At 42.6% G+C, this 27,735-nt stretch overlaps 1 protein-coding gene across 3 annotated transcripts in view; it reads left to right on the forward strand.

Moving 5' to 3' along the window:
- dtnbp1b (dystrobrevin binding protein 1b) overlaps positions 1 to 27,735 on the forward strand; it is a 199,837-nt gene that overhangs the window by 151,686 nt on the left and 20,416 nt on the right. The window contains exon 2 of one of the 3 annotated variants that reach the window (XM_084031570.1): positions 24,484 to 24,539. In XM_084031570.1, coding sequence (XP_083887696.1) covers positions 24,494 to 24,539 — 46 coding nt within the window. In that variant the 5' untranslated portion in view covers positions 24,484 to 24,493. Of the gene's footprint in view, positions 1 to 24,157; positions 24,540 to 27,735 lie in introns of those variants that run through there. The other 2 variants (XM_084031569.1, XM_084031571.1) reach the window with 2 other exon arrangements.

Genomic DNA, 27,735 nt, shown 5'->3' on the forward strand with positions numbered 1-27,735 from the left:
CATACCGTGAAGGTTTATGGTATTCGGTCTATAGGGTTATCATGCAACAGTGATCTGATGTCACTACTTATATTTAATGCTAAGTGTAACAGTAAAGGATAGTTACAGATGTCAACATTCATACCCAGATATGTTCACATCGCGTCATGCATCCCCCACGATAGTTGGTGGGAATTTTCCATCCCCCGACACACGTCATTATACATTATTGTGACGTCCCAATCTTTGTCAGAATGTGTATCTCTGGTCCTCGGGAACACACAACATTCAACAGGCCTCCTGCACAAGTTGTACCAAGTTCAACTGATACAGATATTAGAAATAATAGCAAAATAAAGTGATAATAATGTGTGAAGTGCAAATTCAACATTCAGTAACCATCTAATATACTATGATATTTGCCACTAATATGTTTTCATTCAATGAGGAATGAAATGCAGCCCCCCTACACACACACACACACACACACACACACACACACACACACACACACACACACACACATTGACTCACCAGCATTATCTGCTGTAACGTATGTCTTTCTGTGTGAGATAAGGTCGGCCGGTCTGGAGTTGCTGTCCTTTTGCCCCGAGGTGACGCAAGAATTTGCACGAAAGGACGTGCAGTCTGAGCAGCCGTCCTGTAACCATACATGGAGAAGATAGCGCATGATCCAACATCCACTGTCGACGCAGGACAGGAGGTACTTACTGGGCAGGACACGGACACTCATGTACCCTACTGCTAGTACTACTAGTACTACTACTACACACGGGGCATCTGCAGGTAAACAAACACAGCTGTGTACGTGCAGACGTGCATGCCAAAGTAAATAGATACATAGATATATACATGGGTTATTATCTGTAATGCAATAGAAAAAGTGTTGTGGTGATTGAAGTGATTGCTTTATTTTACATTATCCTCTATATTAATATATCTGTGTACACTAACAGATTGTAGATACCCTCATCCACATATACAGGTAGCTGTACATTTACCTTGGTGCACACCTAGAAATACTTTTAGACAAAGAGATAAAATATAGATAATAAAAAGTAATACAATATTTTTTTGGGGGGGGGGGGGATTTAATACCAATAGAGCAATAACCATAAAAGAAACAAAATACACATTTATTCATTAAGACACCCCTTTTGCACATCAATTTTGGGTGTATCGCATCTTTTTTACCACCTGGACTCTCGCACAAAAACAGACTCCTCGTTGGCGGCTATGTATGACATCATGCAATGTGACATCACTCCCCTCTGAGGCAAGTCACCGCTCACTCGACTGGAGCGTGAACACATAGCCGTGCAGGGCTTTCTCTGTGTGTGTGTGTGTGTGTATATGTGGGCACACGACATCGCAGCGTCATCACTGCCCAGCTCCATAGCCAAAGCTGTGCTTCTTGAAGCAGAGATTATGTCAGAACGTGCCATGCTAGCAGAGCTGCTGCGGCTGTTGTTGTTGTTGTGGCGGTAGCCTTTGATGACATTACTTCATTCCTTTTCAATCTCTCGAAAGCCGAAAGAAGAGCAGCAAATAGAGCAGCTGATAGACCAGGCAATAAAGGAGGGACTTGCTTGCCCCGACATGAGGAAAGGCCAGAGGGCGAGCGGCTCCTCTGAGTCACGGGAGAATCAACAGCCGCGGTCCACGGATCATAAAGAACGGTCGTCGCCACGTGGACGCGCGTCCGGCGAAGATACGTCGTCGGATTCGGACGTGGAGGCAAAATGTGCGATGAAGAGGAGCCAGAGGTTCAGCAGCTCTTTCCGCTTTGGAGAAGATCACCAGCCGCAGTCAAAGAGTGAGGACAAAGAAGAAGAATTATCACCAAAGAACTCTAATGGAGCGACGGAGCGCGTGGAGGCAGAAGCAGAATGCATGCCATCAGGGACACGGGATGCTGCTTGTGACACAAACCCACCTCCGGGATCAGGTCTATTCAGGCCTCAGGAACTGTGGCTGGCGATGACGAGGTGTCTCTCCCTCCGATGGCCTCCTTGTCTGTCCATCCACAGAGAAAGTAACAGGAAATTAGCCTACCAAGTGGACCTTGACCAATCAGAGGACACCCAGTCGTCTGTCAGCTCTGTATCAACCAATGAGAGCTCTACAAGTACATCCACTCCAGATGATGGAGATGTGAATATGGGGAAGCACAAGGAAGTCCCAAGCAGAGGGGTCAAAAATGGTCCGCCCCGTTGCCGCTGGATTTCTCGTTCCTCCCCCACACTGCCGCGAGCCAGACAAGCTACAGACTCCGCGTTGGCCTCGTTGATTTTGGAGAAAGAAATGTTCCTGAGGGTTGAGCTGGTGGATTCGTGCTCTGAGAGAGATGATTTACGTTACCGGGCAGAGTGGAAGCTATCAGAGAGGACAAAGGAACTGGCACAGGGAGTCTGGCTCTCTCAAAGCCAAAAAAAAATGATGGGTTGACCTATTAAATTAGAAGTTTTGTTGCCTTTGATGATGTCGTCTTCGTATTATTCACCCGTCCAGTTAGACTGGTTATCGCAACTAACAGTAAATCGGTAATTATAATGATCTGAGCTGTAGTTTGCATGACTGCTGATTGGAAATGCCCCAGATTTCAATGAATAATCAGTAGGATTGGTTTTGCGTGATTGCTGTGTTGATACAAACTGTGCTCATACAAATGCCGTGACTGACGCTAACTAATTACAAATGCTATTTTCAGAAACACAGCACAGTTGGTGATAATGTTCATTTTTCCGCCTTTGTGGCGGCATTTTTTATACATGGCTGGTTCCATGTGTGGAGGAGGGGAGCTGACCTAATAGAAAGATGTCATGTGTTCATGAATAAAAGCCTTTTTATGATATGGGATTTATATTTTAATGTGGATGTTGGGAAGAGGTATCCTTCTTGCCTGATCATGTTCGGATCTCCCACCAGAAATATGTAAGGAGTATTTGTGTGAATTTGTGATTTTTTACCTCCCATGGTTCGTCTGTAGGCTCAGAACAATTTCATGGACAGCAAAATAGGATTCATAGTCATTGTGCATGGGAACAATAACACAATGTGTTTTTTTACAGATACCAAAGAAGTTCAACACAGATTCCAGTCCATGCCCAAATTAAAATTTCATAGTCATTGCCAACAGTCTCTAGCAAATCCCACTGACTTTTAAAATGTTTATTCATTTGCAGATTTGTGTTTTTAAAAGACTCAGACAGCGTGTTTAATGCCTTCGGGCCGAGGTTGTGTGAGTATTTAAATGTTGTTCATATCTGTCAGAGTTACTACATTTCCAAAATGCTTTAACAGTCTCTCATATTTAGATAATTATGAGTAAGTTTTTTGTTTTTTAATCAGAGCTCTAATCTAACAGCTTTTCATTACAACAGTATGAGACAAAAGAAATGGAAATCATCTAATTTCCACAAATTTCGACAGTCGGGCTGCTAGCCAGCTTTTGAAGCCATTACATGCGATATGACAATGTGGCTGCACAATTTTTGACATCCCTCAGTGTTTATATTCATATCTGTAACCTATTTCAACATGACATATGCATGCATGCTATTTGTACAGTGCAGGCAGAAACCTCCGATTCTTAAAAGAGAAGCCAACGCTGAAGTGCCTTAAACTTGCATTCTCCCTACTGGCCATCAGGGGGCAACTACTCTGGTTGCAAAACGATGTCCAATTGCTTGGACGTCTATGAGAAAATAACTTCTCAGTTGTTTTATTATGTCAGTAAAAATTAGGATCATCAATTGATGGTCTCAATTGCTTGTTTCAAGTCTTCTTCGATACAGGATGATGTCCCTTTTGTAAATTATGTTTGAATTTAGAGTGAAATGTTAAAGTAAAGTAAAATAGCAATAAAGCAGGGCATGCTTTAGGGCGTGGCTACCTTGTGATTGACAGGTTGCTACCTTGGCGTAGATACTGTCCCTACCACGCTACCTAAGATTATTTTAGCTTTCATACTTAAAGTAAACTTTACAGCTAACTTTGTTGACAGCTTCACACCAGAAGCCAGATGGAGCCAGATGCAGTAAGTTTGCCACTCTGCCGCGTGTGTTCGTCAGATCCACCCGTCGCTCCTCCGCAGTCCAAATAAGGTCACAATGACTAAGTCCACTTCTTATATTCAGTCTATGGTACGGTGCAGCTTCTTTAAGCAGTAGCCTTACATTTGACTATGCCACTATCCATAGTAATAAAGGCAAACAATATGATGCATCCTTTAATACACTGCTTTCCCAAGTGTTTTATGTTTTATTTACTGACACAGTCACACAGGGTAGCAGTCTCACATCATTATTTCTTTGCATTTCACGATTCGCTTTCTCATTACAACTTCACTGCCATCCTGTTTCTGCACACACACCCAAAGCTGCCAATACGTTGTGCTAATTATATTTTTGTAATAAAATACATGGAACAAGTTGTACCATCACTGGAACCGTTTTTTTTTTCTTATATTTTCTCAGCCATGTGACTGATTATTGTGACTGTATGAAAATGGAACGTATTTGCATTGAGGAGCTGGCATGAGGTGAGGAGGCAGACTGCCAGCGCCAGTTAACCTCATCACTGTAATGAGGAGTGCTGGGGAAATAGGGAGGCGAAAACGAGAGTGCATGAGCAATATTGTTTTGATTATTATTTTTTTTTTATGGGTGGTGAGTGCCTGCTGTATGTTTCACCCATGTGCAAGATGATAACAGCAGGAGAGAGTGAAGAAGTGTCTGTATGTGTGCATAAGTAAAAAGGATGAGAAAGAGGGAAGACATCAGTCTCATCTGTTGTGAACCAGGAGTTTCATCCCTAAAGCCACAAAACTGGCAACCCATCATCCCTAATGACGGCCTCATTAGGCAAATGATACATGTACCAGAGACGATGACACAGGGTTAGCTCCTGTAGCGAGTATTCAATGATAACTCGACTCCTCCAAAATTATGATTAAATACTGCATGTGCAACTAGAGTATCGAAATGTGAAAGAAACAGCAAGTAGACGACTAATAAGGAAGTATGGCTTCTTAAGATTAGTTTAACGACTTTCGGCGATTAATGCATTTGATGTATGTGAGTCCTGTAGCGAGTATTCAATGACAACTCCATTCCTCTTCAGTAAATTATGATTAAATACTGAATGTGCAAACCCCTAATGTATGAGTCATTATACAGTATTCAAATGAGAAATAGCAACTTGATGACTTATTAGCGAGTATGGCTTCTTCAGATTAATTTAACGACGTTATGCGATTTATGCATTTGATGTATGGGAATTCATTCAGGGTACTATTTTCTTTTACGTTGTGCCATATCCCCTGTCACTAGGTGATTTAGTTGAATTATATACAATTTAAGTGATACTTTATCAATCCCTGTGGAGAAATCCATCTGCATTTGAGCCGTGCCAGAAATGTAGGAAGAATCTTTTGGCTTTGGGCCTAGTTTTTAGTTCTATTATGAAATACCAACAAGTGGGCCAAGCTCCTAAACATTTAACAACTTCAAACAATCTAATCATCTTGATGTCGGAAATGGTATTGACAGCATCTGAGATGAAAACGTTAATGAAATTACATTTTCTTTATTTAAAGTTTTGTGTGTGTATTTTACTTTTTTTTTTAAATTAATTGTGTAGTTGATGCTATATGTTGTGGCACTATAGTATGAAACAAGTCAAAACATTGGTGCTCAATATACTGTATATTTATTCCCTAACATCACCATCCAAGCAGAGACGACTCGCCAACTATTTCTGAACATAAAGTAGTTCCGTGACTTTGTTTTTACTGGCTGTTCCAGAAACTATTGACAGCCTGACCTCCTCTGGCAGGAAGCACTCACAAGATTGTAATGGCATCATTGAACCCCGGCAGTTGCCGGGACGACCAGAGTGAACGAGAGAGGAGTTTTCTCTTTTGTCTTCGAGAGAGAGAGAGACAGAGCACAGAACGGGTACGTTCGTCCTCTCAGTCATACAAGTGTGTTTGTAAACTGTGCTGGAAGGAACCGTCCCCAAAGATAGTTACATAACGTGGTGATGGGGCTGCAAATCCCAGCAGAGGACACACGTTGCAGTCGTCAAAGGACAAATGTGCCTCAGGAGGCAAGCTAGACAGTAATTGCATTATCTACTCAGCCTTTTAGTGATGTTATATTAGATTTTAAGTTTTTTGGAAAGCCGGCTCTACCCCAAATGTAAGCACACTGCTGTATTACACACTTCACACCCTCTCTTAGATTATGTATGGTCCAAAGTCTTAATATAGGTAGGAAAAGCAGTACATATTTATATATATATACTGAGGGTCTCTGGCTCTCTTCATATAAATTAGATGGGATTGCAGTGTATTGATTGTAATAGGTCCCAAGCTCAATTCCCGGCAACTGCAGAGTAAAGCAATGGCAATCATAGGCAACGTGTTGTTGAGAGCAGCTGATTAAAAAGATTTCCTTCCAAATGCCATTGTAAGGTTCTTTTTCCCACATGTACTGCATTTTAATACAAGTATTCAAGAAAGGGGGGAAAAAAATGTTTACCTTGGTGCTGAGACAGAATATTTCAACACCCAGGTGTCCCATGTATGTGTATATTCTGCAGATTCTTCTGTATAGCTTCAGCTAGATGCATAATTTGCAGATAATTGCCCTTTTGCACCCGTGTATACATTTTTAACCAAGGAAGTGTTTCGTTTGTCTCGGTAAAGTGAGGTTTATCCCCTTCGTCCCAGCTCACTTTGCTCCCTTTATGTATTATAGATGTACCGTTTAATTTGTGTGTGTGTGTGTGTGTGTGTGTGTGTGTGTGTGTGTGTGTGTGCTACAAGCAGATGGGACTCAGCCTCAGGTGTGAGCTTGCTGAAGTAAAATAATGCCACAGTGGGAAAGAGGGGACACTCGGTAAGTTGCACACTTGATTCAGGATGATGAATTGGAGTTGTGAGTCGATGGCTTGTGTGTGTGTGTGTGTGTGTGTTTATGTGTGTCTGTGGAGGACAGAGAAGAGTGTGATGGATTATTACAGCAGAGCATTTGTGATGACGGCCAAGATTAGTCAGCTCTGGACACACACACACTCACCAAGAGGCTTTGCAGATGGCCAAAAGTGCTCCGGTGACATCACTGGCTGTTTGGGATTCTTATGGGATGTGTTCGTCCTTGTGGGTATATATATTCTGCTGCATACTTGCGCGTGGAATACCAAGGTGGCGTCGTTCTTCAGCACGGGCTGGTTGACTGATAGATTACTATCATGAGACTCCTCTGCATGCCCAAACAGAAAGTCCTGTGTGGTCTACACCACTCGCATCGTGTCACAGGAGTGTGTATGTAGCACTTGTAACATACGAGCAGCAGTCATCACCACCTTACCTTCACTCACATTGTGAGAGAAGGCTTCAAGTGGGGATTATGCGCCTCAAAGCCACAGACGATGCTGCTGAGTGGGATGGGCATGACTGATTTTCACTTATAATTCCCATTAATAATGCCCTTCTTTCACACTCGTCCCATAAAACCCAGTAAGCCCAAAGCAACTGGATTTGCTCTGCTTGTAGACATTTAATTCCTCCTCTCATCTGTAGGGCTTCATCACACTTCCCCCCCCCCCATCGGAACTAATGAAGCCTTTTAAGATGAGTGTCAATATATTCCATGACCTAGATGACAATTTAATTTCCAGAAGGCTCAAATGGATCTAGTCTGCTTGGGTAGTTTTTTTCTTTAAATACAGATGAATAACTTCTCAAATGCTAGCTTTTGTCATTGTTGGCTTTGCAGACAACCCTCCTCCACTATATGGATGACGGAATGTGGGAACGCTGTATTATGAATGCATGTATGGTTTTTCTTGAAAATACACACACATACTTTTAAGATGAGACAGTATTTTTTAAGAGAAACGAATGTGTGAGCACGGTCAACCATGCTTAATTGAAGCGCCACAAAATTCGCTGCAGGAATCCTATTTTCTGGCTCAGAGTGACACTAGTCAAACCGGGAAGATCGATTTGGCTTAGCGGCTCAAAGAAAAGCCTCTTTGCAAGACACTGAGTACCATTTACATCGATGTGCTTGGTTGATCATTCGCAGAAGTTGCTATCAGACGGCAGCAACAGTTTTTCTTTCTTAGAAATGCCCCCGGAGAGGGTTTCCACTTTCACAAGAAGTGCTGTCGAGAAATCGACCGTGTTACGCTGCGAAGTCACTCGCCGGAGGGGAAGATAACGTTGCGTGACAATGCTGAACTTTTGGGGAAAATGTTACAAAATGCATGAAACACAATAAGTGTCTTATTTTAAGGTTCAACTAATCTCAGTCAGAGAGAAATGTGTAGCTTGCAGCTAGTTACAGGTGTCTGTCGTGTTCTTTGATACAACACATTATTGTTGAGCTGAATACAGTCGGTTATTTCACATGTGTCTATATTTCTCTCTCCTTTTTCCAAACATAATTTTTTTTAAAGTCTGGTCAAGATGAGAAGAAAATCACATGCAGGAAAAACAGATCTTGGGTCAACGTTCTGTCCGTTTTCCTGATGCTCATTGTAAGCTTTGAGAATATCAGCTGCTCTGTGCTCCATATGCTGTGTTCAATGTATATTTGAGAACGTATAAGCTTTTCTTTGTAGGCCAGAGGATCATTTTTAACTCCTTGGAGACAATAAAATGGCAGCCAATCGTGCTTTTTCAAGAGTACACAGCCTTTTTCCAGGTCTAACACACAGACGTGCGATAATCACGAGGTACAGACATTGTTCCTCTTAAACCTGCCTGTTCTGAACAACATGTTCATATACTGTACATCTATAGGCTCCCAAGTCGCCTCTTCGTGCTCACGCTTGCTCGTGTTCGCCTCCATCCCCGTTGACTTCAGCGGGGGCTTGTTTAGACACATTCACATCTGCCCCACCGTTGCCATTCCCCACGCCTCAGTGAACGGTGCACAGTTCAGAGTAACTTACATGTGCTGCCCCCGAGGGAGATTCTGGCATCCAAGCTGAACGCTTTCAATAGCAACCACAAATACATTCTTTCTGCGATAAAAGTGCTAATGAAATCATGTTCACGCCAGCGCCCCCGATACCACTGATTGTTATAATGATCAGTCTGCTTACGAGCAGTAAAAACACATGTTTCATGTGATTACATAAGGAGAAACATGTCTGTTGGTTTGGAATTGTGCAAGAGGGGGTGGATATTATTTTTAGGTTGTGTAATGCCTTGTCTTTGTCATTAGGACACCGAGGATCAAAATGCAGAGTGATGAAACGTGGATGTCCTCAAGTAGGAAAAAGAGCAGATGGGCTAAATGGCCTAGTGGACATGATCGGGGACATGACCAACAGAGATGTGGTTTTCAGAGGACCGGACAGGACCAGGCAAGTAGGTTCAAAACTGCATCTGAGAGTATGTACGTCCCAAATGAGTCAGTGTACATAGGGCTGACTGTAGCATCACCTAGAGGATGACTCAGACTTTTATCATCATTTCATTTAATTTAATTCCCTTGGTAAATGACACGATGACATTGCAGTGATTTTAAGCATGTTAAGAGACATGGTTGTAATAATATACATCATACGACTACATTCTAATTTACCACATTGCCACCCACCCATTTGGAACTTATTACCCCAGTTTCAGCGGTTACAGCATATTCCTTAGCAGTATCAGTGCATGATAGATGTGGCCGCGGTATCATGTGCACAACAACTACACACACAATCAGCACAAACACCTTCCTGCTGATGCAGTCTACGAGGAGGAGACGTGGGCCCTCGCCCAGGTGTGCAGTTGGAAATGTGTAGCATACACTCGCTATCTGAAAAATGCCACCAGAATAAATGGGCTGTCACCACAGCGGGCCGGATGCTGTCAGCTGAGTAGCGTTATGTGCAAGGCTGAGAAATGCAGCGGCGGGGCAAATCAATCCACATTTTGTGTTATTCCCTACGCACGTTTGTCCACGTGCATTTAAAACCGTCACATTTACGCGGTAATTGGAAAGCTTCGCTAAAGCTTTTAGAAAAAAAGCAGCAAAGCTGGTTGTTACAGACGGTAAGAATGAACTTTGATTTTGAAACTTTCAAGCAAAAGGAAGGCTCTACTTCTACTTCCAAAAAATGCGTGCGACAGCTTTCACGGAACTTATAAGAAAGTGAAATCTCCAAGAGATAGCGGGGGTTGGTTTATCTGTGAAGGCAGCCGTGGTCCGGGCCCGGAGGCTCTGGGGGGAAATCAGTGACTAGTGTGTGTACAGTATGTGTGTGTTACAAAGTCCTTGTCAGAATTTTTCTTCGTCTCCCCTGCTATCTCTCCGCCGTTCTGACGTGCTCCGCCTCTCTCGCTTCAATCAGACTAATCATTTTCCTTGTTAATTGCTTCTTTACCCCGCAGAGCTGTCATGTCTCAGACAGGCAGACTGTGAGGAGAATAGTGAGTTTTAACGTGCTCTCTGCTACACCTGCACCAGTATCCCAATGTGTGAGTCCTGATGTGTCGTTTAACAGTAACCAATCTAGAACTCGTACGCTTCGTGGGGTCGTTTTTTTTTGGTTGCATGGTAATGATTGTAAATCCTTTGGTTACGTGACGATCCCACTCTTGTGTGTATAGTCCAGATAGATAACGGTCAGTATCAGTCATCACGTCATCGCTGACTTATGTAAGGGAATCCGGGGCCTGGCCATCGTCTCTAATAGTCCTGCTAAACTGCATGTTAATGAGATGTGCATCTCTATATTCTGATTCTGTGACCGCTATCCGCTAAACACATAGCTGGAGCAAGAGACGGTTGCAACAAATAATCATGATGCAATGAATAATGACGAGTCTAATATCTGCTCAGCAGCCGAGAGTGTATGTCGTGTGTTTTTGCTCCGGTATAATCTCTTTCCATCTCCAGACATAAATCCCTTTAAACTGCTTTTTAAAAGAGGTTTATTGATCAACAGCGATCCATAGAAGCATATTAGCTAAAGCCGGGATGGAGTTTGAAAGTCATCACTGCCAAAATAGCTCTTTTCTAAAATGAAAAGATGGCAGTGTTGCTTCTGACATTCTGCTTTTGACTAAGGACGGCCAGTATGTATGCAGACATTATTCTTCGTCAAAAACTACATAGCTGTTGGTCAAAATCACTCTTGTTAAATCAAGAAACTTTTGACTTTTAGCCATTTCGCTGACACCGTTGGTTCAGTGTGTGAGCAGGTAACAGGTCGGAGTAATGCCCGAGGAGCCCGTCGTATCACATTAGTTGATGTCCCATTAAAGCCTGAGACATTTCAGCCACAGCTCTCAAACCAAAGCTTCTCCAGCAGCAGGATCGGGGGGGCGGGGGTCACACTGGATAAGGTGCAGAGACACAAGGGGAAAATCCGCGATGTGAACCTCTTTCCTGCAGCCAAACAAGATATCACTGTCATATCTCACCCATCTTTTTTATTTTTTATATCTCTCACCCCTCTCTTACCTCCTTTCACATGCCCTAAGTACTTCTCAAGTCTGCTGTCAGACCGGGCTTTGTTGTCAGCGCCCTTCCTTCAAAGATCTTTAGCGTGCAGAATCAATTTAGCATCGGAGTTCTGGCGGACGGGCAAAGAGAAGATGGTCTGACAAGTATAGTTCAAAGCTGACGAGCTGCTTCTGGATACACATTAAAGCTTATTCAGTGCTTTCGACGCCGCCTTGCCTCAGGACACGGGGAGAGAGAGAGAGAGGGAGAAATATTCATGACTGGATGAGCATCAGGGAGTAATGGAGCAGGAATCGGGAATGAGTGATGGAGGCGATGCATAGCCTCCACTCTCCTGTAAGACATTTTTTTTTTTATCTATGAATAATAACCATTCATGTAATTCTACTCTGCTTAAATGCCTTCATTTTATGTTTTGAAACCAGGAAGCCATCTAAATATTGGATCAGTCACCATACATGTGCTTTTGGTGGTAATACTGTATGTGGTCAAAACAACAGCAATCATCACATTTTGTTTGTAAGCACTACGAGACAGAGCAGTAAGATCTGAGTCACCGTTCTTGTGTTCTTGATTGCTTTCCCAGAGATGTGACGCATCCACTCCTTTCTGACAGCTGACTGAAATGAGATGGTACAGCACAGCTTAATATGAACGCTTCCTCCTTTTTGCACTCATTTCCTCTTTTCTTAAAGGTCAGCACTGTCGACATTGGTGCAAATCGGTAACGGTGCAAATGTGTGTGTCAAATGTCACTAAGTTTAACTCCAAGCAAAAGCACTCTGCATGTGTACTCTGCCCCATCAAGCAAATCTATTCAAATTTCAGTCTGGCTTTTATAGTCCAATATGCAGTTTTGCTGTGGCGTCCTTCGACCTCCTATTTTCCACTTCACCGTGCTGACATTTATAATAATGAACTAAACAGCAGATAAATAACAATATCGTATCTCGAATGAGCTCCACTATCATAGCGGATTATGATAAAGTGGATCTTTGAGGCATGAATTGAAGTTAAATCACACGTCTATATTCCGGACGTGCACCTAGAGGTGTGTTGCAGATGTACTCGCCTAAAATCGTGGTCACCTTGTGTTCGGAGGGAGGGACGGTCGCCGCGCTGTGCCTGATTGATGTGTTGTGTTGGCTTCGGTCCACATTGGCACACTTCCTGGTGACCATGACAGCTGCCAACACTTCTATAGGGGTATGTGATGCAATGTGGACTCCCAACGAAGCCCGAGGCCACATATCAATCTTTTTACATTGTGTTGACGTCCCACAGCACGTCTGGTATATCGGCGCTACAAATTATAATGGAAAGGCGTTTCATTTGAGGATATAAGGCGACAGGTTGATTGACAGGCAGACATCCAGACTGTCAGCTGTATGTTTAGACTAAACTGACTTCTCTGCGTCCTGCATTGAACTGGTGACCTGTAATTATTTGCCATTCCCCCGTGCATACCGGACTATACCCTCTGATCCCGATTAGGTTCAGAAAATCGATGGATGAATAGGACGTGGAATGTTAACTGTAAGATCAGCGTGTGGTGAAGCAAAACGCAGGGTAGTAGCTGCTCAGTATATATCATTGTAAATCAATCAACTGAGGTGCCTCTAATGTGTAAGATAATGGCCCATTCTTACGTCTATCTAATGCTTCACCGAATTCTGTAAAAATGATGGAAAACTATGTTTCCTGCCTGTAAGTCACTGGAGCCGGCGGTCTATCCTTACGTGCACAAAGGCAGGAAACATCCTTGATATGTCAGTCCATCACAGAGCCGACACGCAAACACGGCTCATTGTAACTTCAGCAGGTTGCCAGGAGTTCATGTTTTCCTGTTTAGCAAATTCAAATTTACATGCACAACTTTCCAAAAAAGGCAAATTCTGACATTAATAGAATCGAACATTAAACTAATTTGTAGCCACAACTGGAATTTAGTTCCCTTCATCTCATGATTAATCATTTCTTATTAATATTATTATTTTTTTAACGTATTAGCAGCGAACACCTCTGTCTCCACATCTGCATTCTGACTGGGAGTTCTGAGGCTTCAGCTGTAATCATCTGTTGTCCCGTGTGAGCCAAAGAGGGATGATGTCACATCTACTGGGCTTCTCCACTCTTCAGATTTCTCTTCCAAACGTCAGTAATTGTAGTTGAATGGATACAGCTGCCCCACTTTCCCCCAAAATGAAATGCTTAAACCGCCGGTCCTTCCCGACAGATATGGAGCACGCTTCACTTTGGATCAGAGTTCACTGAGTCAGGAGGATATTTCTAGGTCAGTGAAACAGACAAGTAGTAGTAGTACTCGTGTACATTCCAGATGTACTGTATGATTTCAGAGGCTGAGTGAGTGTGTGATGCTTTATTTAGCTCGGTTATGTGTTGGCTCGTTGGACCAAACCTTGTTTCATGTCTTATTCACGACTAAACCCACATGCTAGTGGTTAATGTGTAATTCTATAAATGAGGGATGCAAAAGTAAATCTATTTTTAGCCAGGACCAAACAGAGGAAACACTGTTCTTCAATATTAGCTCATGCATACATGCATTTCCTGAAATGAGAAGAGTATTATTTGGAGGATTTAAAACATTGCAGATCCCAACTGTTAAAATGTTTTTAAACATTTCACAATCCTGATTTTTTTGTTCTCTTATGGCTGGATTATATACATCCTAAACCTACATGTTATGTTAGTATTTAGAGGATGCTCTTCAGACAGATTGTGAACAGAATTCAACATATGTGGCTGTGTACTGGCATGAAGCGGGTGGCCATGTTTTCTTGATAGCGAGCTTGAGTATGTGGTCTAAAGGAAAAGGAAAGAGTCACCCTCTGCTGGTACAGTTGCTACCTCAGAGAGAAGCTATCATAATTCATGAGGCCTCACAAAAGTATTTTTCCTTCCTCATAAATCATTTGCAAAAAAAATGTTTTTTACATTTTGATACATGCTTTGTTACTTTGCTGCACATCTTGGTGCTTTACTAGGGCCCACATGTAGATGAGGTGTATAATGTGAAACCCTTGGCTGGGCGATGTCCTTGTCAAATGATAGATAGATATGAGGAATGCTCCAGGGACCAACACATCACTATAGGACGAAGGGCAACACAGCAAACGACAGTAGCTGAAGTCGCTGCTGATGTTTCCTGTACTTTCTTCTGTCTATAGATTTTGTTGTCCCTCTTTTAAAATGGCTCAATATAGATCTGGGTCTTATTGCATCCTGTCTTTTTACTTAATTGTGTTTATACATCTGGATTGAGCCTTAAAAATGAACTATTTGTATACAAATGGTTCGTGATTCAAATACATAAAAGACACACATAAATTATTCTCTGTATGTTTTTTTGTATCACCACTTCTATCACATCACCCAAAAATTTGTTTGGCCTCACTGTTTGTCTTTCTGTTGATTATTGCTTCGTTTGCTTTGTTTCGTTTTGTAAACTCTGTTTTTAAAGGTGCTATATAAATAAAGTTATTATTATTATATAATATTCTATGGTAGATGGGTTAAACACTCAGCCAGTTCAACAAACTTTTGTAAGGCACCTTTGCCACTGCAGATATTGGCCACTAGATGGAGACATTGATCTATTTAAAGCCAGTAATGCAACATCATCTCTTTTCTCAGCTCTACTCTCCAGTTAAAATTCACCCAAAATGTAAAAGATAATTCATAGGAGTGTCACAGATGTTCACATATGTGTTTTATTTTCCCTACGAGCAGTTGAAGTGGAAGTGCATTTAATAACTAAAATGACATAACATTACTGTCTTTCTTCATAAATTCAGTCTAAAGTAATGTAATTAATTTGATAAAGAGAATGAAACGAATGGCTTAATGAAGATGAGTAGTGACGGGAATCAAGTTTGACATGAAAAGATAGACAACATTTGAATATGAGAATATTATCAACTTTCTCTCATGATAACCAATAGTGATATTGCATTGTACCAATTAAAATGTCAATAATAGAATACACAGTGTGATGGGAGAATTCTGGAATGATTAATTATCTTCCAGTGCTGGAGATGTGTGAATATCTCTCTTATTATGAATAATTAGAGGGAATAACTTTGTATTTCCAACCTCCCTCGCCTTCAAGTCAACAGTACAGATGAACAATCATGCTCTGGTTACATATCCTCAAACTCCCCTCTTCCTTTTGTGTTTGTGTGGTGCATCGCGTGATTCCCTGTGGAATACAAGCAGGGCTTTTGATTCTGGCTGCGGCAGACCAGTCTCCGTGGAGAACACTGTGATAGAGCCTTTCTGGGTGAAGAAAAGATGGAGTCTGCTCACACGGAGAACCCGAGGGACAATTTTTCACGCTTTTCCCCCTCCCCTCCTCTTCTTTTTATTTTTCCACGCTTTGTCATATTTCTCACGCACTCAGCTGGAGTCTGCTGAATAACAAGGTTCTCTCCTCTCTTAAAAGAGCATGACTCAGTGAACTCTGATCCAAAGTGAAGTGTGTGTGTGTGCACGTGAAAAGACACTCCGGCGTCTTAATCTCTCCTCTTTTGAACGCCGACTTTATCCCATCTGACTTGAGGGGATCTTCACAGAGGAGGGAACGCGTGGACTTCCCTGTGGGCGTTCCACGGAGCAGTGATCTGGGAATATGCTGCCCGTCGGTGAAATGCTTCAATAAACCACAGACATGAATATGTGGATCTGATTCTATTCCTCCAATAAACCTCTGCTCCCCTTTTGCTTGAGTTTGAGCTTGCTTTTGTTCTTACATTTTGTTCCCTTGTGAAGTGGATCAAGAATTACTATTTTTGCTTATGAGTGTTTTTTTAGACGGTTTGTCTCATAATAATTTTCATAATTTTCTCATAGTTAGGCAAATCCCCAATTGGGAGCTTATTAAGGGAGTTTAGAGGTCGAGTGCCTTGCTCAAGAGCACCGCCAAGAGGAAGTATAAATCAGTCAAATAGTATATTAGCATGTATGATATTTGACTAACTTCCCATAGAGAGATTGTGAGTTAACACCTGTCCAACAATAACCACCGTGTCTCACAGACTCTTGTGAAATAATAACCATTCAGTCTTAATACACATCTGATATGTCATGAAAGAGAGAAATGGAGCCTTATTATATTTCATTAGCATCCAGCAGTAAAAACACTAGGAGATCAAATTGGATTGACTCTCAAAGCATGCGGAGGAAATGAAGTGTGAAGTTAATGTATGCTTACATCTGCACCTTCAGCTGCTGGTGTGCATACAAGACCATTCTGCTGAAATTGGATCACACAGTGCCTAAAAACTTTTTCAAAATCCATTTGAATATCAAACAGAAGGTGGCTGCTCTAGTTTAAATGTACTTACATTTCAGATTAAAGTCATGTTAAATAACACTGAATCTTGTCAGGGGGGGGGGGGGGGGGGACATCTGTCTTTGCTTTAGGGAAGAGCAAAATGCATGCGCTGTATGTCTTAATGCTCTACATTCTTTAGATTAATGAATATGAAAGATAACAGCTGGGTACCCACAATGCAGTGAAGTTGCATCGAGGCCAAAAAGCCAGTCATTATCTAATCCTCTGTTTGACTGAGCTACCGGCAACTTTTCCCTCGCATGACAATGCTGCATTTCAAGACAACAGCAGGGAGAGCCAATCATTCTCTCCGTTCTGTATTCATGCCACGTCTTCCCACAATTCTCTCTCGCTGTCGGCATCTTCGTTCAAGTGACGTTCCGTTCTCATCAACCTCATTTAACACCTTCAAGCTTTTTTGGCTTTAATTGTCAGACGCATCTGCAGTCTGCTTTGTCACTGTTGACCTTGTGGAACATTTGAATTTTAGCAATCATGATGTAGAATTTGTGATTTGTCAGTCAGTCAATGTGACCTCTCCAATGATATAGTATGAATCATCATAAAATATGGGATACAATACAGAGAAGTTGCACTCTTCATTAATATTGATGCAGTTTGTTTTTCTTACACTAGATGGGGCTATCCTATGACAAAAGGCGACAGAGGCAGGGTGCAGGTTTTCCAGCATTAAGCTCAGTCACCCAATAATATTTTGCATGTTTAGCCTGTGAAATCTAAATGGTGCATGCTTCACATAACATTTAAAAGTAAACCAGTTTGTTTCATGTGATAGTTTCAAAATCACTTTTGCATGAACTTGATGTGTGCTTGCAAAAAAAATTAATTATAGAGAACATTCAGGCCAGCTTTTATTTTCTTGAACACTGTGCACTGCTGTGTTACTGCCCAGTGATTATGTAAGCTCTGGCGATGATAAAAGTGGACACGATGGTCTCTGTAATGGATCATCTATCTTAAGTGCACTTCAAGTGTCTTCATTTTTATCTTCCACTCTGTGTTGTACGTATCCAGATGATGTTCTGAGTCGACCTCACAGCGTTGTACTAAACAAACACCTGCTCCAGTTGTTCTAATCTCTGATGCCATCATCTTCCCGGCAGGAGACTTTCCCATTTTACTTACAGTAGGCCTAGTTAGACTCACGCGGTGCTCTCTATTGTGTGCGGGTCCGGCGTCGTATTCCTGAACCTGATAAGAAAAAACAAGATGCAAGAGGTTTCTTCCCCACCCAGGGCTGTCTGCACACGTCATCCAGAACTGATGTCATTAACTATTAATTGAACGTGTTCAGTGGCCGTGCAAGAGCGCCGACAACAAATTGAGCAAACCAGTTTTCTTATTGGACGTGCGCTGGAGGTCAGGCTGTTGTTCGGCTTGCATCGCGGAAGCATCAGGTGGAACAGGGGAAAGTAATTGAGTGAGATAATCCTCGCATTTGTGTTTTTTTTTCAGCGCAAACCTTCAAATTTGCAGCGGACCTTGAGGGCTCATTTTCTCACAGCGCAGTGAACTGTGCAATGAGAGTAATTACCAAATCCCCTTTTTTTTCTCTCAGAGAGAACTGGGACCTGTGTTAAAGACCACACAATATTGTGATGTTGATTTAATTTGCCTATTCCGGTTCCACAGCAGATGCTTATTCTCCCCGTGGTGGCATCACTATGCCTATTTCATTATTCCCTACATAAATAGAAGAGTGTGTGCTCGGGGAGGAGCCATTAACCACGGCTTGTCCTGGGCCACAGTTAAAGGGAGGCGACATGAGGCGGGAAGGAAAATCATGTACGGTTTAAAAGGCTGACTTTTGATGGTTCTAATGTAGTCCATCATAAAGGCTCGCTGTGGCATGAAATGAGGAAGATCCAACGTGATAACAAGGGTAGTGGCACAGGGCAGTCATTGCCTGTAGCAGAACCGAGAGATGGGAGGTGCTCTTTAAAACACGAGAGGAAGGTTAAGTTTAGGATGTGGTTTTTGTAGGGAGAGGTGCTGAGTGGGAGCAGCAAAGGTGAAAAACCACGATGCCATGAAGACTCTTGCACATAACAGGTTCAAAGGGCAACATAATTCAACTTTTCTCGTTTGTTTCTGGTTAAAAGACATACAAAGCAGGGATTCCATAACCTTTATGCGCGTGTCGAGCTGTTGCCATTGCTCCTTTTTCACCAGCCACTGTTATTGAATGAACTCCATCAATACAAATTTGAGGCAGCCAGTACTGCTTAAAATAAAGGCACACATTATAGGCCCTGTCATTCATTCTGTTGCTAGGGCAACAGCTTTGGTCCAAGTTTGCTTCCTGACAGCCATTGCTTTAACAAATATTGCAAAAATAAATTAGAAAGGGAATGAAACACTCATCCTTTAACCCACAATTAATGTGCATTCCTTTTCTTTTTACCTAAATCTGTAAATAATATTGTAGGCTAAATATATATTTCTTTTGAATGAGATTCTGAACAACAAACTGTCACCGTTTCCCCGTTGCCCGGTGGCTCACTTTCAATGGAAATGACGAAGGCTTGTGATTAACAAGGGAGCCATATTGCATCCTTCCTGACTCATTCCTGAGTTTATGTCTCCCCGAATTGGCCAAGGCAGGAACAGATGGCCCCACGGGTGGAATCCAGACACGCTCACTGTGCCTGTGACAACTTTGAAATGTGTGTGTGTGAGTGCGTGCATGTGTGTGTGTGCATTGAGTGTGTGATGCATTTCTTTTCCAACATTCGCTCCTGCAGGCTCTTGCTCTCAACATGCTATTAGTCAGCCGGTGTGGTTACATAAGAATAAGAAAAACCATTATGTTTGCATGTTCTAGCAGTTTTTTTTAAGGGTTAGAAAAATAGTATTTGTATGCCTTCCCACTGTTAAAACATGTCTGTGGAGTTTCGCTTGGGTCTTGTGAGGATGCGTACACTTCCTGTCAGTAGGTGTTTTCGTCCTCTACAGGAAACGGGTACGGGGGTCTCTATCTACATCACTTCCACTAGTTGTTTGCTTGCCGTCTGCTCGCTGTCCTCCAGCGTTTGACGGAGCTGTGAACACTAGACGCAGTTACAGATCTTTATAGCCGCAAGCTCATACGCCCAACACCCAAGATGAGAGACTTGTTGACATGAGAGATAGCAGACAAGATCTGGAGAAAGCATCTGTAGCCTTTTACCCCTATTTCTGACTCTCTGTCAAACAAACATGTTTGCGCTGGCATGCACGCATACACATAAAAATATGTACTCATATCATCACACATATCACTCTTGCTGGTTTCTAAAATGAACCAGAGCATATTTTAAATGGTATAATCACTTTGTTTCACTGTTTTGAGGTTCAAACAACTTCAGTAACTCCACAATAGATAATTAAGTAACACACACACACACACACACACACACACACACACACACACACACACACACACACACACACACACACACACACACAGAGAAGTGTAGGTATGTGTTTTCTTGAGTTAAACTCAAGAAAGTTGCTAAAATTTGAAAAATTCAATCTGATGTGACTTTGATGTTCACATGAAGGTACATTTACACATTTTATTTAATGTCTGTAGGTTCTCTCCTTGACCTTTCTATCTCTTCTCTGATCCACTGTGCACTCGGTCCTCATCTCCGATACCTTGTTCCACCCACCTTTCCCCGGATCCTATACTCGCTGTCCTTTCAACCTTCCAGGCATCTCCCCTGCAAATCCTCCTTCATGTTTTATGTTTAACTCAACTGGCAACAATATACTCTGGGACTATGGGCCAGCATAAAAAACTGCTGTTATTTTGTGATGTCAAAAAAAAGTATGATCCAACATATGAAAAAAAAAAAAAGGAAAAATAAAAAGAAGTGCCTGAGGTGTAGCGTTGCCTGGCAACAACTTCCCATCTTTGTGCGAGTTGGCCTTCATCAGATTGCAGGATAGACGTTAGAAATACGGCGTAACCGCTGGCTTGCAACAACGACGGTGAAAGCCAGAAGAGAAAAAGGAAAGCAGGAGGAGAAAAGGAACTGCTGAAGGATACGGTGTGACCATATGAGCGGCTGAACTTTGACAGGTTTTAGTCAGAGCGCACAAAGCCAGCTATGGCCTTCATGTCTAAATCTTCTTCCCAGTTTTAATTCATCTGACTCTCTGGAGTCTCAGCCTGTTTTTTGTTTTATTTATATTTGCCCCTGTTATGAAAAACCACTGGCTGGTACCTACAGTGTCAGCCAACAAGAATCGTATTAGTCCATCCATCCGATTCCAAGCCACACATCCAGGTCAGGGTCATAGTGGCAGCAGAGCAGGCGGAGCGGCATAGATGTGCTTTTCCACAGTGATGTCCCCCCGGTGCCTTTTGTCATTTTCAGGGCAGCTGGGAGATGTAATCCCTCTGGCTGTGCTCTAGGGACTCTTCTCGTTTTAGTCATGCTGGAAAGGGAGAACCTGTGGGGGTCTCCAGGTGGTTGAACCACATCAGTCCGCCTCCCTTCGGTGTGGAGAAAGCAGCCGCTTGACACAAAAGTCCTCCCAGATTGCTGGACATCTGTGGAGACCTGTGGAGGGTCAGCATCCTGCTTCAGTAAGATGAAATATTGGCGTCTGGCATTCAGCGATCGATGGCAGTAAATCTGTAGCTGCTCTGGAGCTTAGCTTTCTCGACCACCACATCCTGGTACAACGGCAACATCAGTGTTACTGTCATAGCAACACTGTTTTCTGCCCATTCCGGTGGCACTGCACTTAGAATAGGGGTGCAGCTTTTAAAGCTGGATACTGCCATCAGCTGCCAGCTAGTAACACTTTGAATGATGGTTTGTAACTTTAGTCCAGATTATGCTGCGTTATATTGTTTAAATTTAAGTAAAAGTAACTGCAAATGAGTAAGTAGCCTCTAGCTGTAGCAGAAGCCTGATTGTATTTAGATTGCGACATTTTAAACACACATTTTAATGGTGGTAAAGGATCCAGTCAAGCCAACAAATTCCAACAATCCAATAACACCAGATATGATTATTTGCACACTTCTGCAGTACTGGAACATGGCAATAGTTCAGTTTGCAGCAGTGATGAGCTTGAAATATCTCAGACTGTCAGACAGTTATTCACCGAACCAAAAATGTGCTCCACTTTACTGGCCAGTTTATTAGATGTACAATAACACCTACTTAATTTAATAAATAAACATGGTTTCATGGCCATCACTGAATAAAATGAAGAATTTTTCATTCTTTTGTATTAATATTATTTTATATATTTGACACAAACCAGTGCTGAGTAAGAATAAAAAAACAAGATGTCATCCACATCAACTTGGTCAACCCTGCCCCTTAGCTTTAGCTTTAGCTTCTTTTTTTTTGCTGTGTTTAGTTAAATTGTCTGAGCACCATTTAGGAAGACTCCTAGTGAATACAGCTGATCATTACCAGGGGAAGGTATTGAAGAAACTTAATCCCAACAATACATTGTCCGGATAATCTTCGAGTGATGTCACTCTCTATGCAAGAGGGTGTTAATGACTAATTGTCAGTTATTGTCAGCGTTGATTTTGACCAATGAAAATAGGTGGATCAGGTGTGACTGACATGACCAGTTTTAGTAACTTTACTTACTTGGGTGAAGTATTTTCAGACAGGAATATTCTTATTTTGGATGTTAAAGTTTCATACTGAGAGAGTTGATAATATGCAAATATGTGACATGAATAATATTGCAAAAGAGAACGGCACTGTTCCATTTGGACTTTTGGCCAAACGAGTTGAAAAGTTAACGGATGGCCCAGAGAATTCGGCATCTCCCCGCACAGATTACATAAAAGTGGATTGCAGAATGTCAGTTTCCAAGGCAACTGTGTTTTCGTGTCTCATTCTCATCTGTCAGTTCTCTCACTGCGCTTGGCAGCTCCGTTTTGTCAATCGAGGCCTCGGCGTGTTTGTAAGCTTTAGCTACGGTTGGTTAAGTGTCGGGATAGGAAACGTGTTTAACAAAGGCTGTGATTGCACGTCCGTTACAACTGTGAGAAAATAACTATCGTTCATCCACCCTGTACAAAGCTCAGTGTGGATGATGAAAACTGGCTGCTACTATACTCCAGAGATAATGATTCAACATTCTGGTTCATAAGTCACATGTGTAGCTTCATTTCCAAGCACTTTAAACACAATTACACATCCAAGTTTACACAGATGAAAGTGCAAATCTTTTCGTCAAGGAACAGATAACGTAGTAACGCTGGTGGACTCAAACATTTTCAAGGCTTCAGGGTTAACCCTTATTTCTAATCAACTGTTTAAGTATTTTTCTCAGATTCTTCATGGTAACCGAGGGCTCCAATTATCTTTTTCTGTCACGTTCCAGGAGTCCATCCTAAAGTCCACTCTTTCACCCCTCCCATCTCAGTTGTAATCACCCAAAGCTAATTAAGGAGCTGTTGATATTTCTGTCCAGTTCTCCGCAGTGTGACTTGTGCAGCTGCATCCAAACGCTATTGATCGTGGCTGCTGGTGTTTGTTTCTTATTTTGTGTCTGCACAATGGCCCCTCAGGCATCGAGGGGCTGGGATGTGTCATAAAGATGAAGGCAAGGGTTGACATTATGCGTGTGTGTGTGTGTGTGTGTGTGTGTGTACTTAAGCTTGAGGGTTTCATTTCTCTTCAGAGTGACTCACTACCCTTTTTTGACTCTTAAGTCCTGGGTTGTTTGATGGTAGACATGCATTATTCTGGCCTATTTGCATTTGATTTCTCTCCACTGCATTGAATTCAACGCTTACAAAATAGTTCCAGCGATGATGCGTCTTTAGTGGTTGCCTTCAATTACACTTAACATGCGTTGGAAAAGAGTGGGGGGAGGAGCTAGTGAAGGACGTGATGGAAGGGGTGAGATGTTCTTCACAGCATCATGCTAATAAGGAGGATGGTGTTTCACTTTTCACCGTCTGATTTGTGTAGATGAAGCAGAACAGACTAACCTTTTGAAAAGTGGTTCTATTGTAATAACTCTGACATCTTTACTCTCTTCACTTTTTTAGGTACTCATCCCTATTTATGAATATAGCTCGCTCCTGCAGCCACTGAGTCATCCAAACAAAGGCGGTGTATAAGGAGACGGAGTGAGGAGGCATCGGTGTGTGCTTAAAGGTCAGAGGCGAATGTCTTCATGGCTTGTAGAAAACTCATCATCCGTGCTCCTTATTCCTCTTCCTGCCTAAGCACCCCCCCCTCCATCCTCCCTTCCCTCCTCCGGTCCCCCTCCTCCCTCGCTCAGCAGCAGCCAGTGGTATGCTCCACTCGTCTTTGCTCCTCTCTCACTTCCTCTCTCTCTCTCTCAGCCTCAGCAGTCTCCACACCGGAGCTTGACATTGGTGCAGCCTACATGCGTGTGTGTTCTCTGGGTTCTCGGTTCGTCGTTTGAGCGTGTGTGTTTGTCTGTGTGTGTGTGTGTGTGTGTGTGTGTGCGAGCTGATCTGCATGAGAATGTGTGCGTGAGCATCTTTTGTATGGAGCAGCATGCGTGCAGAGTGAGAGACAGCGGGAGGATGCGTGGCGGGCAGGTGTTGTGATCGGTGGAGTTTTCCGCGTCCTATCTGCCTCCCCTCCCTCTCGTTTGGTCGCCTTGTGAGGGCAACGAGCCTCCTGCTGGGATGTCCACCTCGCCCGGCGCAAAAGACGGGAGCCAAAAGAACTCTTGTAAGTGATTCTTTTGTAATTGGGAGTGGTGATCTGTGTGTGTTTCAGTGTGTCAGATGTCTGCGTGGCCAAGGGTTTGTTTGAAACCAACCTTGTGCATTCAAATAGGGGAGCTTTATTTTGAAATGTTTTTGGAGACCAAGCCAGAAGAAGGACATTCTAGTAGTTCAAGGCAATGTAGCAAAAAATCCATTTAATTATTGTTCATATGTTACAAATGTAATAAAGCATGTAGTTTATATTGGCAGTAGGAATGTGTGTGTGTGTGTGTGTGTGTGTGTGTGTGTGTGTGTGTGTGTGTGTGTGTGTGTGTGTGTGACAGCAGAAAGATAGTGAGGGGGAGTGAAGATGCCAGGATTGCGTAACACAGTACGTATAAGGGGAGATGTTATCTCCAGTAGTAAAAGTAAAGGGGGTGGGGGTGATGTGTGCTTGCGTGTGCATACTTGTACATGTTCCCATGTTGGGCAGAGAGCTCGGGGAGGTGTGTAACGTGGGAGTGTGTGGGAGCGTGACTGTGTTTACATATTCTCTGGAGCGCCTCCAGCTGTGGATCTATTGGAAAGGAGCTGTGCATCGATTGACAACCAGGCCAGCTGTACCTTCTCACGAAGAGGGGGATGAAGATGACGTCATCGCTACTGTCCAACCGATGGAGATTTCATTCTCTATCCAAGAAAGATACTTATTACTATATTAATATTACTACCATCGTTTATTTTACCTTAATTGCTTAAATAAGCCATCTGTCCGCTCTGTGTTTGCACAGTCTGTGTCCGCAGGGCAGTGCAGGGATTGAGATAAAGGACTGACGTTAGAGTGTATCAGCTTTTCAGTGGGCAAATATGTGTGGGACTCTGCAGTTTTAATGGCCTCAAGCATCACACACACACACACACACACACACACACACACACACACACACACACAACCAACGGATTGTTGTATGTTGTACTTTAAGTGGGTGATTGATAAAACGATGTGACTCATCTGAAAGCTCAGTGGAAACACACACACACTCAACAAATCTCTCTCTTACACACACACACACACACATTGACTGACTGAGGCACTGATCACATCTGGGAAAATGGCTCTCCTTTTATTGCTTTCATTATGATTGCACCATCCCCCCCCCCCCCCCCCCCCTCCTTCTTCTCACTCCCATTCCCCTTCTCCCCTCTGTTATTTTCAGGATGTTATTTACTGCCCAACCTATAACTCGCCTGGAAACCTTTTGTGTGTCTGGGGGTGATGACTTAATGAACACACACTGATGCACCCACCCACAGTAGATATTTATCGTATCTAACTGTGGGCTTTTTAAAAAACATAATTACATCATTGCGTGTTCAATTGTCTGGCTGAGTAATATGCCAGCCTATTGTTGTATAACGCCCTCACCCTCACATGTTTAGCTGTGGTCCATGGTGGCTTCGCTTTGCACTTGACCAGTTTGTTCCTTGTCAAGACACATCCGTCACATTACCTTCTTATAGAGCGGTGCCTTCAAACAGCCACGGGCTAGCATCACCGATTTAATAACCATAAAGTTACATAAGCAAATGCAGCGTGAGGAAACGAGACAATGTGCTCTCAGATACAACAGCATTTAAGAAAATACAAATGGAGAGCAAACAAATGACGAATGGAATGATTTCATCACGCAGAAGAACATGTATTTGTCTTATTTCCCCTCACATGAGTTGTGATTAGTACTCTATACTATAACCTCGTCAGCCAAGAACAAAAAAAAACCTAAATAAAAACAAAAATATTTTCCTCCTTGTGAGCCACATGACCATACCCAAACAAAACCACATTAGCAAGAATAATTTCTGATATGAACTCATTAAAACATCAAATAAAAGGCTCACGCTACTCATTTTGCTGATTAATAATGGCAACAAATAATTGTAATTATGTAATTTGCTCACATACACTGATTGATGCAAAAATAAAGCACAGTTGGGCTATTTCTGGACTTGTGTTTAAAGCCCTTTATTCAAAAGGCAGTCATATTTTTGGATAAGACGATCAGCGGCGTGTTTAAATCTCTGTTCTTGACTCAGTGTGTTGTTATTGCAGGGCGATGCTGGTGCACAGCTCCCTTGCTCCCTGTTAGTTTGCGTCCTCTGTAGAGGAGCAACAGCAGGCACCTGCCACCGAGATGGATGTTGCTTTGTCATCACTCCTGCCGGATGATGGCTTGGTTCACCTCTCCCCTTCTCCTCGTCTGCCTCGCCCTCCCCTTCCTCCCTTCTGTCCCCACCTTTCTCTCTTTTTCGGTTGCTGTACACATGTGCTGTCTTCTCTGCTGGTGTCTCATCTGTTCCTTAATCTCCTCTCCTCTGTATCCTACAGCACTCCTCCTCCTCCTCCTCCTCCTCCTCCTGTCTGGTTTATCTGGGTTCACATGAAACTTTAATTGCATGTAAATCAAAGCGCTGCAGATGTGATTAGTCTTTTGTGCTGCTTTAATGAGTGGGGTCTGGACTATTGAAATATGGTACTGTAGCGGGCTCCTGCGCTGTCCCTGAAGGCTTTAAGCCACGGGCAAACTCAACTTTTAATGCTGCCAGAAGATACCCTTTATTCTTTCTTGAAAAAGTTTTCATGGGTAAAGCAAAAAAATTAAGAAATTTGCTGAGAGCAGGGAAAAATATGAATGTACATATTTTTTAAATGTTCTTTCATTTGTCTTGCAGTTCTAAAAACCTGTGAATATTCAGCTCTAGTCATAAAACAGTAATGGCTTTTAATTGTGTTTGGCTGACATTTTTAAAATGATGATTAGCAGTCTACTCATTCTGGTAAGAAAATTGACAAATAATGGAGTAACGGAAAAGGTAGCAGTTTCTGGGATGTGACATTTAGCAGGTGGCAGCATCGAGGGTGCTAAACCAAATATTGGCTTATGCAGAAAAGTATGCTGTAAGTGACACGGTTGCTGCAAAGTGACAATTTTTGAATCCTGTGTTGGCTATCCAGTCTACCCTGTGATTGAGAGACTTATGTGTCGACGTAAAGCACACTTGCATGCTTTCACCTGTGCGTGGATACATTTTCCATTGTAGCATATTGCATCACATTGTATCACTCACACAGCATGCAAACAGCAACAACGTGTCTCCATTTGTCTGCTCATTTTCACGGAGGTCGCGCTTCCCTTTGAAACCACCGGAGGAGGTTAAAA

Source organism: Eutrigla gurnardus, assembly GCF_963514095.1.
Source record: "Eutrigla gurnardus genome assembly, chromosome: 17".
NCBI classification, from domain to species: domain Eukaryota; kingdom Metazoa; phylum Chordata; class Actinopteri; order Perciformes; family Triglidae; genus Eutrigla; species Eutrigla gurnardus.